The following is a 19409-nucleotide window of genomic DNA, read 5'->3' on the forward strand; positions in this document are numbered from 1 at the left end:
CCCCGTGCCTTTTTGTGCCGCTAATATTTATAGTTTGTTCGCCATATCGGGAATGCGTTTTTCCCAGGCAGTCTGTCTGTAGCGCCCTGTGCCTCGGGGTTTTGTTTTTTGTGTGTCAAATTATTAAAAGGACACTCAACTCCAGCACCTGTCTCCTGCATCTGATTCCGCCTTACACCAGTCCAAGTCAACTGTGACAATGGGCTATTGTGTGTAGGCCAGTGACACACAATCTGAATTTAATCCATTTAAAAAAGTCAAGGGGTGTGAATACTTTCTGAAGACACTGTACATGTTGTCCCATTCCTGTGGTCGCAACATCATGCATGTGTTGACTGAGTGGGAAAAAAGGATAAAGTGTAACCATCTACACCCACGACCCACCTGTTGTAGGCCTATATGACTTTGAAACCACTCATAGATACAGCCAACAAGATTTTTCTTTTTTCTTTTAATTGAACAAAACCACCTGATGAAGAAACTTTGACTTTGAAATAGCTGCTTCACACCTGACATATTGCCAAAGAGTGTCATATAATTCTTTAAAATATTGTACATTCTTTGGAAAGTAAAATCTTAAAATAGAAAATGGGCATACAATACCAGGCCGGCAATACAAGGCTATGAAAATTAATCATTATTCTAAAGAATCATACAACTGCAAGAGCTACAGTATAAAAAAATAGATTAAAATCTAATGTATTTTGCCAATAAATATTACATGAATACAGCATTTACTATTTGGCCTTCTTCAGCCTCTTCATTGACATCAAGGTTCTTTCAACAGCAAATTAGTAATTTTTATGCATTTATCGACATTAGTTGACATATTTTAGCTGTGCCTCCATCTGCTCTTTTTCAAAAGGCGACAGGAAAATCTTTGGTATGAGAGGCATAGCCATCTTTTTCCTGAAAGATACTTTAGTTTGACTTGAACATCCTGATCTGTTAAACAGGCATAACTTCTCTACAACCTAACCACCTGTATGAATTACCAGCGACTGGGTTGGTAATTGCACCAGTTAAAGACATGCTTGGGAACTTTGGTGACTACTAATTATTTTTGCAACCTCCCGCTTTGGGATGGATGTCTCAATGTGTAGTTCATACATGCATAATCTATGAGCAGAATTACTGTCTTATCTCAATTAGTCACGAAATCTCTAGTTTGAAAGCGACTGTTTTTTGTGAAGCTGTGCTGTGCCATTTTCGCTACATTTTCCCCCACATGGGCCAGCCCCCTAGAAATTCAAGTTCTAGCCAATGAGCTTCAGCCCCTCGCCATTTGAGTGACAGCTAGCAAGATGCACACACAGCAGAGCGACAGAGAGAGCAATGACTTGGTGCACATATGTGACAAGGTATGCAATTTTCAGGGACAACTTTTGGCTTGTGAGCGCACCTTTCAAAACTACTGGCTAAAAAGTATACAAAGAATCTCTTTAAGCCACCACAGTTTGGCCATCAAAATTGTGATCAGTTAATAATAGAACTGCCAAATGCATTGATAGCACCAGTCAACTCATGTCCTGAGTAATGATGATTAGAAAACGAATGAAGGACAAAGAATGGAAGAACATTATCACTGGAGAATCACAGAATCCCATTCATAAGGATCCTGTCCTGGTTGGCTGGACTCTGCTGCGCCACCACCAATGAGCTGAGATATGTCTCTGTCGATGATCTCATTCACTGCAAAAGAGAGACACACAGGGGTTTAGTTTCAAGTCTCTTGTTGTTGGTTTCTTTATAGTTGATTCAGCCATCTGAGGGCAGCATTGCCCATCTCCTAAATATAAACCAAATCACAAACGTAAAAGTAAGTAAATGACACATCAAGCAATACAACACTGACACATACAATGCAGTGCATTGTTGATACAGATGTAGGATCTTAATTTGAGCCAGTTTGCTACAGCTGGAAAATAATCCTGCAGCAACAGGAAATGTGAATTATTATGTTGATTATAATTCATTAATATTTTTTGTAAGGGTTGATACACTTTACGTTAGGGAAAATCAGGTTGAAATTTTAAAGTTGAAATTTCCTGCTGTGCAGGAAAACTCTCATCAACAAAAGACTGGTCAAATTAAGATCCTACATCTGTACAATGTATTATTTTAGTGACACTCTCCATCTACAGATGTCACGCATTATGAAAAACGACCAAGCATTGAGGCCTGGTCTAAAGGTTAGAATTGGCTGTATGGTGAAAACATATTCTGGAGCTTTATCAAATGGTGTGATCCATGTCGAAGGCTGAGGCTCCGGTCTGTATTTGTGATGTCTATTTATATTCCCCCACAGTGCAACAAAAACACATGGATCATAAGGCCACATTTACACTGTCTATTCATAGCCTGCCCATGAAAATGTGGTGTGTTTGAAACCCGAGCTGTGTATGAGGGTAGATGAAAGACCACATGTAAAAAAACAAGGGAAAAAATATGTTTCATTGTCACATACACTGGATAGGTGCAGTGAAATGTGTTGTTTTACAGGGTCAGCCATAGTACTACGGCACCCATGAAGCAAATTGAGGTTAAGGGCACAGCGACAGATGTTTCACCTTGTCGGCTCGGGTATTCAAATCATCAGGCCTTTTGGTTACTGGCCCAACGCTCTAACTGCTTACCTGCCGCCCAAACAAACATATGTAAACAAACACAGAGCGCCAGGCTAGCACTGTGGGGACCGAAATAACAAGTCCCTGGCTTTCCCAACCAACAGACTGACGGGAACTCAGACAGCTTGACTGCACCAGCTCCCTTCCTCCAAGACCAGTTACAAGACACTGTAAGGGCCTTAAACTATTTTATGCTTTAAGCAAAACAAAATTACTAAAACTAAAAGATCCCAGAACTGTAAATCAATGAAATCACTGTCATTTGAAATTAAAACTGATTAAATCCTTTGAATTAAATCATTAACACCTAATGTGGCATAAGCTTGCTGTATCTTAATTTATGTATCAGAGTCGCAGAAACCCTGTAGTGTGAAAGTCCAAGTTCAAAGAGGACCCTTCCACCAAACTCAGAGCAGGGGTCTTATTTCCAAGCCGTATGTAGTGAGGGGGTTGTGGGGGTGTTATGAATACCTGTCATCACTGCACTGTGACAGCTGTGCCACAGACGGTAACTGAAGCAGATTAGCATGCAAGGTACCTTTAGCCTCTTCTGTGTGATTATAGTGTCTATGCTATACCAATCACAGTAGCAACTAGCAACCAGGGCCCCTGCCTATAATTAACCTAGATCAGCGTTCTTCAAACCTGTTCCTGGAGAGCTACCTGGTAATAGGTTTTCACTCCAACCCCAGTTGTGACTAACCTGATGCAGCTGATCAACCAGCTAATTATTAGAATCAGGTATGCTAGATAACCTATGGGACGGAAGCTCTCCAGGAACAGGGTTGGAGAGCCCTGACCTAGATCATAATGTACGCAAACACACATAGACATATGTGCACAAGCGCGCACACACACATACATGGGTAGGCAGCCATGCAGCCCTGTAGGACAGCAAACAAAGACCCAGTGGGCATATGCCTATGGTGACAAGAAAACTGGGCAACAGTGACTGACTGTGTGGTTGAGACAAACACAGTCCGTCCAGCGAGAGGTGATTCATTAAAATATCTGGTCGGCATGGTGAGAGCCTGAGAGCTTAATGGTTCATTGCCTGGCCCCTGAAGGCTTGTAATTACAGCCAGTCCTACTGCTGCCTATCACCTAGCCCACAGTGCAATGGCATCCATTGATTCCTGCACTGTAATGTTCTTTATTTCTGCTTTCTAACCGATTTCTTTAAAGTAACTCTCCTGAAGAAAAAAAAAATAAGACCGATCAGATAGGGAAAAATTATCTATTCTACCGCTTCATTCATAACTAATGGCCCAGTAATAACTGTGCTCTAAATACACTAGATCAGTGGTTTAAGCTCGTCTCTCAATTCAAAAAACGTGTCAATAAATTGCCCCTTGATAACCAGTGCACTTCTGTTGTAAAAGCGTTACATGGTCGCTGCCCATATCTTTGCATAATGCAGAAAATACACAAGAGTTCAGGGGCCTTGCTTTAACAAAGTTAACCATTTTTACTGTAGTGTCCAAAACGGCTTTCAAGCTGTCTTGCATTCCTTTGGCAGCAAGAGCCTCTCAGTGGATGCTGCAGTGTACCCAAGTGGCATTGGGAGCAACTGCTTGTACACGCATTACCACTCCACTATGTCTCCCTGTCATTTTGCAGCATCAGTACAGATACCAACACATCTTGACCACCAAAGTCCATTTGATGTCACAAAGCTGTCCAATACTTAAAAAATATCCTCTCCTGTTGTTCTGGTTTCCAGTGGTTTGCAGAAGAGGATGTCTTCCTTAATTAACCCCCCATAAATGTAACAGACATATACCAGGAGCTGTGCCACGCCGCCACGTCTGTTGACTCATCCAGCTGTAACGCATAGAATTCACTTGCTTGTATGCGAAGCAGTAATTGTTTCAAAACATCTCGTGCCATGTCACTGATGCGTCGTGAAACAGTGTTGTTTGATGAAGTCATTGTCTGTATAGCTTTTTCCCCCAGCATTGTCCCAGCCATATCCGCGGCAGCAGGAAAAATTAAGTCCTCCACAATAGTATGGGGCTTGCCTGTCCTCGTCACTCGGTAGCTCACCATATAAGATGCTTCTAGCCCCTTCTTATTAACGGTATCTGCTTTTATACATAACTTACTACTCAAAAGTAGTCTTTATTCTCGCTCAAAAAACTCCCACGGCTTATTTTTCAAATTGGCGTGGTTTGTTTCTAAATGCCTGCGCAAGAGTGAAGGTTTCATTGTGTTGTGAAATACTACTTTTGCACTTATAACACACTGTAGCTGAGGAAAGGCACTACTCCCGAAATATGTGAACCCCAAATCAATGTAATTCTCATCATATTTGCGCCTCTTCGATGGTCCAACGTCCCTGTCTGTTGTTCGGTGCTTTCCCGGATAAGGGGGCAGTAGCTCTTCGGCTGCATCAGATTCACAACTGTCAGTGTTCATGCTAGCTGGGCGAACAACAAATGTAGAATTACTGATGCTAGCATTGGATGTGCTCGTGGAAGCAGAACAACTTGTGCAGGTGTAGTACTGGTAGTAGCAGTACTACCAGTAGAGCTGGTAAGTGTCTTTTTTTTTACCATTTAACAATTTTCGAGCAAACGGAATGAGTAGCAGCTACGTTTGACTACATACGGACCGTTAGTGGAATTCCCGTGAGAGTAACGGTTAATGTGATTGGATGTTAATTATTTGACTAGGCTACCTGTATTTGACATTGTGTTGTTATTTCGCTGAACACCAGATAGTTTAATGTTATTTTTGGCAGTGAAACGACGATACTCAGGCGAGAAAAAAAACTCACACAAATGTATAGCGCCGTTGGAAAATATACTGTTTGAAAATGTTAGAATATTTTATTTTTTTAATAAATGTTTTTAATAATTGAAAAAATATGTTTTTATATGAATCAGATTTTTATTTGCCATACCCCCGACAGCATTGCGCATACCCCAGTACCCCAGGTTGGGAATACCTGCCCTAGAGAACATTTATCATCTGAGCCTCTTACCATCATCCAGTGTGATCTCCTGGAGCCCCATGTTGCCGAGAGGCAGCTTCTCCTCTGGTTCCTGCTTGATGTTCACTTTCCCTTGGTCGTTTGAGAAGAGGAAATGGGGGGCTGGGGGACACTCCTGGGGGTCACTACTAGACGCCAGGCCCTGGGCTCTGCTGGGGGACAGTTGCCTCAGAGGACCCCCAGAGGAGGCTGATGCTGATGGAGAGGTGGAGCAGGTTGCTTGTGCTCCAGGGGTGGGGGAATGCGAGGCAGGCAAGTTTCTGGCAGAGTGATAACTCAGATTATACTCAGCCTGTAGGGCTGCCAGGTCAGAGTCTGATTGGGAGCAGTGGTAGCTTAGAGAATGCAGCTGGGTTGTATTCTGGGTGTGGTTTCCCGCAGACTGGAGAGTGGCGCCAGAGAGATCAGGTCCAATGAGGCTCTGGTACATTTCCCTATGAGGGCTGGAGGCAGCTGGTCTGGTCTGGGCAGACTGAGGTCGATTGACCTGGGGTGCGGCAGGGCCAGGTCTCATGGGAGAGCTGGCCTGGCCGCTGTAAGGCACATTGTGTTGTGTGACCTGGTAGACAGGCCTTGTCCGAAGGGGTGGCATGGGGTCAGGTGTATGCACAAGGCTTATCCGCTGGTATCCCATACCTGGGCTGTAGCTGTGGAGGTGAGGGGACTGCTGAAGAGGCGAGGAGCCAGAGGGAGTGTATGCTGCCTGGGAGGGTGGATCACAAGGCACTGGGTGACCACCAGAGGAACCATACAAGGGCCTGTCCTGAGAGAAGGCCCCGTCAGGAGAAGTCAGCTGGTTGCTGGTTGGATATAGGCCAGGGGGATTGGTGCAGGTAGACAGATAGGCTGAGTCTCCGTGCTCTTGCTTCACCCGAGTAGCCACAACTGCACAGTCAATGGCAGTGGGATAATGGTGTGGAGAAGCACCAGCCAAGTATGTGAAGTTTTGTGTCTGGCTTCTTCTCCTCTTCCCGTTACACACATAGAACTGCACCTGGACTGCAGAGCTCACAGTTGTGTTGTGGTAGGTAGGAATCTCAACCACGATTCTGGACTGCAAAGAGAATGTTTCAAAATGATTTATTATCTATTCAAGGGATCCACGGTTTCTATGAGGTCCATTTCATGTAACTTTTATTAACGTAATGTACATTACTACTTACTCTTTTACTCTTTTCTCCAATAACTTTTCCGTCAACTTCCCATTGTGTGTGTCCATCTGGAGAGATAAAACATCACAATTAATAACACATTAATAAACCTCTGCTAAAGTTGGGCAGTGTCACCATCTCTTACCAGGGCTTTTCTCCAGGAAGATGACCTTTGTCTCTGGGGATATGTTGGAGCCGGTGATGACCATCTCCTCCCCCCCACTGACCAAGCAGCTGACGGGACTGCAGCTCTCCATCTGGGGAAGGTCTGTGGCCGAGCGCTGGGCTGCAAGCCAATTACATTTAACTATTAAATATACTGTACAGTAAAACAACATTATGTAAGCTACTGTATAAAATAAATTCAAGTGGAAAACTCTGACTTGTAGTTATAGCCTTACCTAATTATTATAGCCAATAACTTAATACAGGTTACATAAATAATGAGTATTCCTGGTCAATTCGGCAGGGTAGCCTAGTGGTTAGAGCATTGGACTAGTAACCAAAAGGTTGCAAGATCGAATCCCCGAGCTGATAAGGTAAACATTTGTTGTTCTGCCCCTGAACAAGGCAGTTAACCCACTGTTCCTAAGCTGTCATTGAAAATAAGAATTTGTTCTTAACTGACTTGTTAAATAAAGATATATATTTTTTTAAGTCCCATAAAGGAGAAAAACTCAGGACTCTATGAATCATGTATCTTTGAATGTATGTACATACCATATACCAGGGATCATCAACTAGAGCATGGTCAGGGGGCCAGTACATAATTACAGATAATTTGTGGACCAGATATACTTAACTAAAACATAATAATTTCAAACCTTGCTACATTTGTATACAATCATATATATTTCTCTATTATGCATGGGAATACTTTGGAACAGATTTCCAAAATTATGATTTGCTGGTGTTTTTAGTCTTTTATGTCCAACAATCTATAAAAATATATCTATTTTTTAAATATTATTATTTTTTGCTCAGAAAAATACATTCACACGCGGGCCACATTTGGCCTGTGGGCCGCCAGTTGGGGAACCCTGCCATATACAAAATGTAGCCCTACTGAAGATACTCACAGCACTCCACAGGAATAGAGGCAGCTTGCAGACACATGACCTTTCCGCTAGGCTGAGGGATATACACACGGAATGCCACTCGCACACGTGTGTTCTTCCTCCCGATGTCTGTCTCCCCCTTCCTGAGCTCAATGTCAGAGTTTCTCAGCTTCAAGATGCCTGCACAGTCAATACTATAGAGGGGGACATACAAGCACAAGACAACATTATATAAAGGCCATTTGAATATAAAAGCTAATAATTGAATATAGTAAGCTAATAAAATAGGCCCATAATGCTATGAATAGTTCAAGTTTTTCATGTGTAATTTGATGGTGTTATGCAGTTTGTTGATTAGTCACAACATGTATCAGATAGTGTGAGAGAGATCTAGTCTTGAGACAAAATAATACCTGGATTTTTCTACTATAGAAGGTAGCCACATTTCCATGACAAAATAAACTCAGCAAAATAAGAAACCTCCCTTTTTCAGGACCCTGTCTTTCAAAGATAATTTGTAAAAATCCAAATAACTTCACAGATCTTCATTGTAAAGAGTTTAAACACTGTTTCCCATGCTTGTTCAATGACCCATAAACAATTAATGAACATGCACCTATGGAACGGTCGTTAAGACACTAACAGCTTACAGATGGTAGGCAATGAAAGTCACAGAAAACTTAGGACACTAAAGAGGCCTTTCTACTGACTCTGAAAAACACTAAAAGAAAGATGCCCAGGGTCCCTGCTCATCTGCCTGAACGTGCCTTAGGCATGCTGCAAGGAGGCATGAGGACTGCAGATGTGGCCAGGGCAAAAAATTGCAATGTCCGTACTGTGAGACGCCTAAGACAGATTCGCGTTTATCGTCGAAGGGATGAGCGTTACACCGAGGCCTGTACTCTGGAGCAGGATCGATTTGGAGGTGGAGGGTCCGTCATGGTTTGGGGCGGTGTGTCACAGCATCATCGGACTGAGCTTGTTGTCATTGCAGTCCTCCTCCCTCATGTGGTACCCTTCCTGCAGGCTCATCCTGACATGACCCTCCAGCATGACAATGCCATCAGCCACACTGCTTGTTCTGTGTGTGATTTCCTGCAAGACAGGAATGTCAGTGTTCTGCCATGGCCAGCGAAGAGCCCGGATCTCAATCCCATTGAGCACGTCTGGGAACTGTTGGATCGGTGAGGGCTTGGGCCATCCCCCCCAGAAATGTCTGGGAACTTGCAGGTGCCTTGGTGGAAGAGTGGGGTAACATCTCACAGCAAGAACTGGCAAATCTGGTGCAGTCCATGAGAATGAGATGCACTGCAGTACTTAATGCAGCTGGTGGCCACACCACTTACTGACTGTTACTTTCGATTTTGACCCCCCTTTGTTCAAGGACACATTATTCCATTTCTGTTAGTCACATGTCTGTGGAACTTGTTCAGTTTATGTCTCAGTTGTTGAATCTTGTTATGTTCATCCAAATATTTATACATGTTAAGTTTGCTGAAAAGAAATGCAGTTGACAGTGAGAGGACGTTTCTTTTTTGCTGAGTTTAGCAAAGCTATGGTCTGTTTCAATTTTATTTTCTTTATGTAGAAATATGCTTATTCTTCAGATGACAATCCGTTCCCATTTTTTACATGCTATGATCTGTTCTAAATCTTAAAAAATGAATAGAATTCACAGTGGAAGCCATTTTACATTTTAGATCATAAAACCAATAAATCAGAAGCACAAATGTCATATTTTTTGCTTTTGAAAACATAAATCTTGCATGGTTATGACCAGTACCTGCTGGACATATTGTTTTCGGGGAGCAGAGGTATTTCCAGAACCTTTGTACTGCTTATTACACTTTCCTGGCAAGCAGTAGCCACCGTTTTTCCTGTTACTCTGTGCACCTGGTAGAAGGCATGCGGTCTCAAGTAGCGATCGTCTGCCGTTCCAATGAAAATCTGCAGGTTGACTGGCTTCTCGTTGTATCCAACGAGCTGAAAATGAAACCAATCCATAGAGATATTAATAAGTATACTATTGAAACATACTAGCGCATTTGATTTACAAAGCTATAAATACAGTACTTCACTTCTTCTTATGAGCACTCTTTTTCTGAGCGCTGTTTTCTAAGAAGACCTGATTATAATGTGATTATAATGACAACGAACTGAATAGTGTATATTTCACTACATATGCATAACTGTGTTCATCATGTTTGGGTCTATTTATGAACAGTATGCCAAAACAATACCAAAGCTCTGTACAGATAGCATTACACTCAGAGAATGTCTAAAATGTGACCTGAAGGATGAGCACTATTTAGTTTACTTATGGAGGGTGTGTAGTGCGCTTTCCCTACAGGAGTCCTGTAAGGAATATCCAGAATTGCCCGCAATGAAATGTCCCAATTGAAACCAATTGAGGTCACCACAAATTTGTTGTGCCATAAAGGAGCATGAGATTGAGGAATGTCGAACCCGCCTACGTGATGTAATGTATGGGGAAACACTGTTAGTGGCATTACAGAGGAAGAGAGTGAAGCTGTGTGGCTTTAACACCGGAGTAATGAAGCCCCCCCCCAAAATAAACCAGCTGGTGTACATTACATGAGGGCCTTGGTAAAGCTTTGTTTATCTCAGCTTTCATCTGTTCCAGGCTGGCTGCACCCTGATCCAGAGTAGTAGTCCAGTCCCACCGCAGCCCACTGGCAAAAAGTGCTCTGCTAGACGTTAGGTGATACAGTCCCACTGCAGCCCACTGGCAAAAAGGCTGTCTGTCTGAGGGCTACCATGTATCAATCATTTACATAATGCAATGTCAATAAACTGAGAGAGGGGGGAGATAAAGAGAGGGAGGGAGAGGGGGGAGACAGAGAAAGACAGAGAGAAAGGGGGAGAGAGAGGTGGGAGAGAGAGACAGAGAGAGAGAGACAGACAGACAGAGAGAGATGGGGGAGAAGGATGTAGGGGGTAGGGAGAGAGAGTGGGGAGAGAGAGAGAGAGAGAGAGAGAGAGAGAGAGAAGAGAGAGAGAGATAGGGGGGAGGGAGAGACAGACAGAGAGGGGAGAGAGAGGAGAGGGGGGAGAGAGAGAGAGAGAGAGAGAGAGAGAGAGAGAGAGAGAGAGAGGGGGAGAGAGAGAGAGAGAGAGAGAGATGAAGGGGAGAGAGAGAGGTAGAGAAAGACAGAGAGAGGGGGAGCGAGACCGAGAGAGAGAGAGAGAGAGAGAGAGAGAGAGAGACAAAGAGATACAGAGAGAGACAGAGAGAGGGGGGAGAGATATAGGGGGGAGAGGGAGAATGGGGGAGAGACAAACAGAGAGAGAGACAGAGAAAGAGAGGGGGGAGAGAGATATAGGGGGAGAGGGAAAGAGGGAGAGAGTGGGGAGATAGAGAGACAAAGAGAGAGAGAGACAGAGAGAGGGGGAGAGAGATAGAGGGAGAGAGAGTGAGACAGAGAGACAGAGAGAGAAGGGGATATAGGGGGGAGAGGGAGAGGGGGGAGAGAGAGAGACAAAGAGCGACAGAGAGAGACAGAGAGAGAGATATTGGGAGAGAGAGAGAGAGTCTAGTCCATTTTTATTGTTTATTTCACTTTTGTATATTATCTACTTCACTTGCTTTGGCAATGTTAACATGTGTTTCCCTTGACAATAAAGCCCTTTGAATTGAATTGAGAGAGACAGAGAAAGAGAAAGGGGGGAGAGAAAGAGAGGGGGAGAAAGCGAGAGAGAGGGCGGAGGGGGGAGCTCTGTATATTTTTGCTGTTGGGGACTTGGCTATCATACAGTATGAGATTAGTGCCTCCAGTGCTTTTGTGATTGGTAGAATTTGAATACGCTACCCCCATATTTACTTAACCTAATATACTGTATATCAACAAGCTTCACAAACCTCTGATAACATTGTTAAATAAATGTCCGATTCAAGCAACAGCAGTGAGTAATTGCACAAAACGCCTACTCAATTTATCATACATAGTCAAATATGAGCACTCTTTTTCTGAGCGCTGTTTTCTAAGAAGACCTGATTATAATGTGATTATAATGACAACGAACTGAATAGTGTATATTTCACTACATATGCATAACTGTGTTCATCATGTTTGGGTCTATTTATGAACAGTATGCCAAAACAATACCAAAGCTCTGTACAGATAGCATTACACTCAGAGAATGTCTAAAATGTGACCTGAAGGATGAGCACTATTTAGTTTACTTATGGAGGGTGTGTAGTGCGCTTTCCCTACAGGAGTCCTGTAAGGAATATCCAGAATTGCCAGCAATGAAATGTCCCAATTGAAACCAATTGAGGTCACCACAAATTTGTTGTGCCATAAAGGAGCATGAGATTGAGGAATGTTAAACCTGCCTACGTGATGTAATGTATGGGGAAACACTGTTAGTGGCATTACAGAGGACTAGAGAGTGAAGCTGTGTGGCTTTTCCACCAGAGTCAATTCAATGTAACACTTCCTTTGATATCTCAGGATAAAACACGTTGATTGACACTTCGATTCCCACGGGGGGCCAGTACGAAAAAAGAAGAAAAAAAATGTATGAAATGAAATGTATGCATTCACTACTGTAAGTCGCTCTGGATAAGAGTGTCTGCTAAATGACTAAAATGTAAATGTAAAATGTACAACTGAACTACAAACAGCAGTTAATCAAAACACAATTTATGCGAACCAGGCATAACGTTTTAACCATTTTCTGTTGTGCTTTGATCTCTTAGAGAGCCTCAAGGTTTGCAGTGTATCAATAGCACAATCATGCTGATAATCTAGGTGAGAGCCTGACACTGACCTTCTATACTTACATTTGTCATGTTGACTTGGATTTACATAGAATGTGTCTAAATACTTTAGCTGTGCTAGATTGAGATTGCCAAGTGAAAATACTAATTGAATCCAGGTCTGGTGTCATGATTTTTTGAAAGTCTTGCTTTTTACCTTGACTAAAGGGTGTCCTCCTGAGGCAGCCTTGATGGCCCCCCGACTGCCCTCTGTCTCATAGTGGGCCCTGTGGTGGCCCCGCGGCTGCACATCCACCTTCAGCTCACACTGGCCAAACTGGCTGGGCAGGGGCCAGTCCAGAGGGGGCAGGGACGAGGTCCTGGGTGGGGGAAGCAACACAGGGCTGTATTAATTAGGCAGCAAATGGAAGAAAACAGACTGAAACAGGGAGGGACTACGTGAACTTGTCCAATAAGCAATGCTCATTTTAAATTGACATTTTTTTGTTACGTTTTGGTAAATTTTGCTACAGAGTGTGTGCGCTAATGAATATGACCCAGCAGTTCTTTCTCATAAACATACAGTCATTCAGATTTGATGTTAAAAATACTATGGGGGTCTGTCTTTTGTTCTTCACCTTTAGTTAAGCTCTGCTGACCCTTTGACTTGCTAGGGTTCTATGGTAGTACAATGTCTGCACCATGCTGAGTGATCGGGGAAATGAGAACACGCATTATGAAGCACGCATGTGAGTATTGAAGCCGATGTGATTATGAATAACAAACCTGAAAAGGGGTGTGTTGCCAAGTTTGGGTTTGCTCCAGGTGAAGTGTGAGGGAACCGAGAGAAAAAGTTCTTCAAAAAGGCCATCCTGTTTTAGAGTAGACCCAGACTCCTCTGCAGGTGAATCCAGGTAAGGCAAAGCAGCTCTGTGGTCTTCCAGCCCCTGCCCGGAATCTCCCTGTGCTTGCAATAGACCCATGTGAGCCTGATGAGAGGTCCTCCTGGTCTTGGACGGAACATCTACCTCAGGGAAGCTGTACAGGAGGGCCCCCATGGCACCAGGGCTTTCAACCACCCAGGTATCCTCTGTCACACTGCCCCTGGGAGAGTGGCCCGGTGTGGGGCTGGGGGAGTGGTGTGGCGAGGGGGAGGGGGAGGCTAAGTGGACGTCTGCACTGGAGTGCCTTCTTTTCCCACAAGGGGATGTGGGTCTTGAGCCAGACCTGGAGGTGGGACGCAGGTTCAGCCAGTTCTCATCTGTGACGCTGTTGCGCGGGGAGTGACAGGGGGACTGGCGGGGCGATTGGCGAGGGGACTGGTGAGGGGACCCGCGAGGGGACTGTCGGGGCGAGAGTGAGTAGGTGCTCATGAAGTACTGCTGCCGCCACAGCTCTACCCCAAATCCCCCTGCGGCCTGGCCCTGTGGCGAGCAGACAGGGGAGGCCAGGGGAGAGGCCAGCGGGGAGCCCAGGGTGAAGCGGGCGGCCGCCTCATTTAGCTCAGCCTCCACGTCGTCATACACGTGGGAGAAGGACTCGCAGGAAGACATGTCAGACAGCCAGCTCCTGGAGGACAGGCTGCTGCAGGGGCTGGGGTTCAGGGAGGATGAGTCCCTGTAACAGGGGTCCAGGGACAGGTAGAGGTGGTCCATGGACGAGGAACGCTCGTGGCGGCACTCCCCCCCGCCATCTGCCCCGCTGATGAGCACGGCATCCTGGCTGGAGACCAGCTCTTGGTGACTGATGGATGTGATTTGGATGCTTGGGCAGTCAAATGCCTTGGGGATGTGTCCAGTGGCACTGTATTTGGAACCGTGATCTTCATAGCTGGAGCTGGGGTGGTAGTTACCATGGGCCTGCAGAGGAGCCTGGTTAGAGACAGCTTGATGGCGCTGGTGACTCTGTTGTACGTCCTGGGCCTGGCCAATAGGCTGGGTGGTGTAGTATTGCGTGCTGTCATCAGGGTCCAGACCAGCTGGGTATAGAAAGAAAGTAGGCCAATTGAGAGGGTTGTTCATTTGCAATGTAAAGTGTCTACTCTTTAGAGCGTAGCAGATAAAAACAGTGCCACTGCGCCCTGTATTAATCCGGAGTCCAGACAAAGGAACAGACAAACAAATGATAATTCTCTGATCTATTACTCTCTATTTGCATCAATCCTACAACAGCCTAGACTAGTCATCCATAGGTTAACCCACTGGGAAAGGTTTGTCATAAATGCCATTGCAGTCTCTACAAAATGTGGGGAAGACTAGACTAGAGACTGACCTGTTTAGCGGGGGCCACTGTGGCATGGTGATATATAGATTAACAGCAGCACTCGCCAGCCTAATTCGCATAACTGTATGTGCTCACAGCTGTCAACAGAGCAGAAGCAGCAGCATTAGAAACAGCCTACTACTAATAAACAGTTTCACACAGGACACACGCCCACACACACTGTTTCTCTCTGGCCTGGTCTGGTCTGCATGCAAAATGCAAAGAGGGTGAAAGCTCAAATGACTGATTGTGCCTTGATATGGAGCACATAAAATAATTGCCTTTGGCCTTGACTTATTTGCAAATGCAATGAATGTAATGAATATAAATATTATCTGATGCAACATGGGCCCAGCAACCCCTCTGGCTGGATGGTAGAGTGTGGTGTCTGAATGCGCTGCGGGTGCCATTTACAACCGTTAGAAATAAGGAAGGAAACAGACAAGAGAAGGGCTGATGGCAAGAAGGGAGTGGGCGGTTGTCATTATGATTTATGCTCTTCCATTACAGTAGACATCACCTTTCACTTTTCATTCCCCAATGTCGCTGGCATTTGACCCCTTTTGAGTACCTTTCTACTGAAAACTGCTGCTCAAATCTTTATCATTGTGCAATACCAATAAAATGGCAAAATAGGCAGTTGTCAGTAAAATAGTATTTTACCCTACAAAGTACATAGTTATACACTGAGTACACCAAACCTTAAGAACACCTTCCTAATATTGAGTTGCATGTCAGTGGTGTCCAAATTTCAACTGGACCAGGATCTGATTAGATATAATCCAATGTATCAGTGCAATTTATAACTGTGTAATAAACTCAGTGGTGGAAAAAGTGCCCAATTGTCATACTTGAGTAAAAGTAAAGATACCTTAATAGAAAATTACTCAAGTAAAAGTGAAAGTCTCCCAGTAAAATACTACTTGAGTAAGAGTCTAAAAAGTATTTGGTTTAAATATAATGAAGTATGTAATTCCTTATATTAAAGCAAACCAGATGGCACAATTGTCTTGTTTTTATTTTTACAGATAGCCAGGGGCACGCTCCAATACTCAGACATAATTTACAATGAAGCATTTGTGTTTAGTGAGGTAGGCCAGAACAGAGGCAGTAGGGATGACAAGGGATGTTCTCTTGCTAAGTGCATGAATTGGACCATTTTCCTGTACTGCTAATGAGTACTTTTGGGTGTCAGGAAAAATGTTTGTAGTAAAAATTATACTGAACTAAAATATAAACGCAACATGTAAAGTGTTGGTTCCATGTTTCATGAGCTGAAATAAAACATCCCAGAAATTTTCCACATGCACAAAAAGCTTATTTAGCTCAAATTGTGTGCACAAATTTGCTTACATCCCTGTTAGTGAGCAGTACTTCCAACCGGCCTCACAACCACAGACTACGTGTAACCACGCCAGCCCAGGACCTCCACATCCGGCTTCTTTACTTGTGGGATCATCTGAGACCAGCCATCCGGACAACTGATGAAACTGTGGGTTTGCACAAACAAAGAATTTCTGCACAAACTGTCAGAAACTGTCTCAGGGAAGCTCATATGTGTGCTCGTCGTCCCCTCCAGGGTCTTAACCTGACTACAGTTTGGCGTCGTCACCGACTTCAGTGGGCAAACGCTCACCTTCGATGGCCACTGGCACACTGGAGAAGTGTGTTCTTCATGGATGAATCCCGATTTCAACTGTACCGGGCAGGTGGCAGACAGTGTGTATGGCATCGTGTGGGAGAGCGGTTTGCTGATGTCAACGTTGTGAACAGAGTGCCCCATGGTGGTGGTGGGGTTATGGTATGAGCAGCCATAAGCTATGGACAACAAACATGATTGCATTTTATTGATGGCAATTTGAAAGCACAGAGATACCGTTACGAGATCCTGAGGCCCGTTGTCGTGCCATTCACCCTCTATCATCCCATGTTGCCGCATGACAACAAACAGCCCCATGTCTGTACACAATTCCTGTAAGCTGAAAATGTCCCAGTTCTTCCATGGCTTGCATACTCACCAGACATGTCACCAATTGGGCATGTTTGGGATTCTCTGGATCGACGTGTACTACAGCGTGTTCCAGTTCCTGCCAAATCCACCAACTTCGCACAGCCATTGAAGTGGAGTGGGACAACATTCCACGGGCAATAATTAACAGCCTGGTCAACTCTATGCGAAGGAGATGTGTCGCGCTGCATGAGGAAAATGGTGGTCACACCAGATACTGGCTGGTTTTCTGATCCACACCCGTACCTCTTTTTTTAAGGTACAGTGCCGTGAAAAAGTATTTGCCCCCTTCCCTAAAATGTTGCATATTTTTTTACACTGAATGTTATCAGATCTTCAACCAAAACTTAATATTAGATAAAGGGAACCTGAGTTTACAAATAAATAATAAATTTAAAAAAATGGATACTTACTCTATTTAATTAACAAAGTTACGCAACACCCAATTCCCCTGTGTGAAAAAGCAATTGCCCCCTTACACTCAATACATTGCAAATGCTTCCTGTAGTTGTTGATCAGTCTCACATCGCTGTGGAGGAATTTTGGCCCACTCTTGCATGCAGAACTGCTTTAACTCAGAGACATTTGTGGGTTTTCAAGAATGAACTGCTCGTTTCAAGTCCTGCCAAAACATCTCAATTGGGATTAGGTCTGGACTTTGACTAGGCCATTCCAAACTTCAAATTTGTTGCTTTTTTGCCATTTTCATGTAGACTTAATCGTGTGTTTTGGATCATTGTCTTGCTGCATGACCCAGATGCATTTCAGCTTCAGCGCACAGACGGAGGCCTGACATTCTCCTGTAGAATTCATGGTTCCTTCTATTAAGGCATGTCATCCAGGTCCCGAGGCAGAAAATCATCCCCAAACCATCACACTACCACCACCATGCTTGACCGTTGGTATAAGGTTCTTACTGTGGAATGCAGTGTTTGGTTTTCGCCAGGCATTATGGGACCCATGTCGTCCAAAAAGTTATACTTTTGACTCATCTGTCCATAGAACATTCCTCCAAGAGTCTTGATGATCATCCAGGTGCTTTTTTGGCAAACTTGAGTCAACGTTTTGGACGAGATGGGTCCCATTGGGACGGCAGGTAGCCTAGTGGTTAGAGTGTTGGGCCAGTAACCGAAAGGTTGCTGGATCGAAACCCCGAGCTGACAAGGTAAAAAAATCTGTCATTGTGCCCCTGAACAAGGCAGTTAACCCACTCTTCCCTGGTAGGCTGTCATTGTAAATAAGAATTTGTTCTTAACTGACTTGCCTAGTTAAATAAATGATGTCTGGTACAGATACCCCAAAAAACTACTTAAGTAGTACTGTCAAGTATATTTCCTTAAGTACTTTACACCACTGAATAAACTCCACATCATTCAGAAAGGCTGGTGTATTATGCAGTGTAATCATAAAACACTGGTATCATATTTTATATGTGTGTTACAACTTTCAAAACATTCATGTTGCCTAAGTAAGCTACACATTTAAAGATATAAATAGTAAATGCTTATTCAACTGAATCTGACAGTCTAGGTTTATTAGGCTACAATTGATACCTTACAACTGGGAAAATTAACTAGATTCAGCAGCGGGACGATTTTTTCTTGAGCGGGTGGTCAGGGGGCCAGAACATAATTACAAATAATTTGTAGACCAGATATATTTGATTAAAACATAATTTCAAACCTTGTCTACATTTGTGTACAATCACATATAATCTCTCTATTATGTATACTTTGGAACAGATTTCAAAAATGTAAATCACTTGGGATATGATTTGCTGGTGTTTTTACAGTATTTTATGTTCAACAAATAAAAATGAAAACTTTAGGGTTTTTTTGTTCCAGGAAATTTGGGGGCCAAATAAAATCACCCGCGGGCCAAATTCGGTCCGTGGGCCGCCAGTTGGTGAACCCTGCTCTACAAGACAGTAGCGACACATGTAGGTGGTCAATGACTGCAGCCTACATTCGTAGTTCTACTTTGGGTCCAGGACCAGGTAGCCAAGGCAAAACGGCAAATTGGCATCGAATGGTTAACTTTATAACATTCTATTACGGCTTTGGCGTATAGAGCAAATACATTGTTACAACAAAAAAAGAAGAGAACTCACCTACGGGGCCTAGCTGTTGTTGCGCCTCCTCCCCGAAAATAAGTCTGAAGTCCAGCTCCTCATTGCCGCTAAAATTTACAGTACTCATTCGGTCTGACGAGTAGGTTTTTGCCGTTGTTTCAGAACTGCATTCAAAATTTGAACGATATAAGGAGGAAATACTTTTCGTTTTTACAATTAACAGCAACAAGAAGCCTATCCGAAGTTGTAAATAGTTAAAACGACTCCAAAATGCGTGTTCCCTCCAGACGACATTTATAACGACGTTATAATCTCTCGATACTTTACCAGTTCAGTTATGCAAATAAAAAAGACGCATAGACAATAGTTTGTCCGTAGTTATTCTCGATTACACTTGAAGAAGCAGTCAGCCTACTCACTAAACTTCCATATTACAAACAAAGCATTGACAGACAGCTCCGTTCATGACGTCAGCTAAATCCACCACAGGCATCAGCATGCATTACAGTACAGT

At 43.7% G+C, this 19409-nt stretch overlaps 1 protein-coding gene across 1 annotated transcript; it reads right to left on the reverse strand.

Annotated features, from left to right (window-relative positions):
* Positions 1-422: 422 nt before the first annotated feature.
* Positions 423-19380, reverse strand: nfatc3b (nuclear factor of activated T cells 3b). The gene is made up of 9 exons (XM_029759122.1): positions 18935-19380; positions 13341-14532; positions 12772-12934; positions 9615-9814; positions 7853-8025; positions 6919-7059; positions 6786-6841; positions 5614-6676; positions 423-1692 (listed from the first exon to the last, which is right to left on the reverse strand). Exons 1-9 carry the CDS (start codon positions 19020-19022, stop codon positions 1583-1585), a joined length of 3186 nt encoding a protein of 1061 aa, XP_029614982.1. The 5' UTR covers positions 19023-19380; the 3' UTR covers positions 423-1582.
* Between the last annotated feature and the right edge of the window lie 29 nt (positions 19381-19409).

This window comes from Salmo trutta, chromosome 7 (genome assembly GCF_901001165.1).
Source record: "Salmo trutta chromosome 7, fSalTru1.1, whole genome shotgun sequence".
Taxonomy (NCBI): domain Eukaryota; kingdom Metazoa; phylum Chordata; class Actinopteri; order Salmoniformes; family Salmonidae; genus Salmo; species Salmo trutta.